Source organism: Myotis davidii, unplaced genomic scaffold (genome assembly GCF_000327345.1).
Source record: "Myotis davidii unplaced genomic scaffold, ASM32734v1 scaffold208, whole genome shotgun sequence".
NCBI lineage: Eukaryota > Metazoa > Chordata > Mammalia > Chiroptera > Vespertilionidae > Myotis > Myotis davidii.
The window spans coordinates 200,434-200,986 of record NW_006299706.1 but is presented as its reverse complement, the minus strand read 5'-3'; the positions used below and the strand labels follow the sequence as shown (position 1 = coordinate 200,986).

Below are 553 nucleotides of genomic sequence, written 5' to 3'. Positions count from 1 at the left end.
GCTGGGGACTGGTGAGCAAGGGCCTGGGAAGACTTTCCAAACATTTGGAAAGACAGGGCAGCTAGGATCTGAGTCTCTGATTAGATGCAAGGTGGTCTGCCCAGTTGAACTCTTAGGAGCAGGAGGCTGGGAGGAGAGAGGGCTAGGAGCTGGGGCAGGGGTAGGACAGGCACAAGCCGTCCAGGGGACTCTCCTGGGCTCCAGCTACCCTGCACTCCCATCCCCGTTAGGGGGCCACCATACCTTCTCCGTTAGACTCCATTCTTGAGGCCGTGTTGACTGTGTCCCCAAAGAGACAGTAACGGGGCATCTTCAACCCCACCACACCGGCACACACGGGTCCTGGAGGGAGGAAGGCCGTCAGCCAGGGGGCCGGAGGGTGTTGGAAGGTGGGGGGGTGGGGGGTGAAGGGCGGAGCTAGGGCGCTCCCGGAGAGGCAGGAGGGGCATCTGAGGCCAGAGGAATGAGTCTCATTCCCGCAGCTCAGCCTCCGGAGGCCCCTCCCGCGCCTGGGGGGCCTCACCTGTGTGGATGCCGATGCGCAAGCGCAGCT

General features: G+C 63.3%; 1 protein-coding gene across 1 annotated transcript in view; it reads right to left on the bottom strand.

Moving 5' to 3' along the window:
* NPR1 (natriuretic peptide receptor 1) overlaps positions 1-553 on the bottom strand; it is a gene marked incomplete at its 5' end in the record, with an annotated part of 12,194 nt that overhangs the window by 2,911 nt on the left and 8,730 nt on the right. The window contains 2 exons of the mRNA XM_015571674.1: positions 244-342; positions 524-551. Of these exons, the coding sequence (XP_015427160.1) occupies positions 244-342; positions 524-551 (127 nt within the window). The remainder of the gene's footprint in view (positions 1-243; positions 343-523; positions 552-553) is intronic.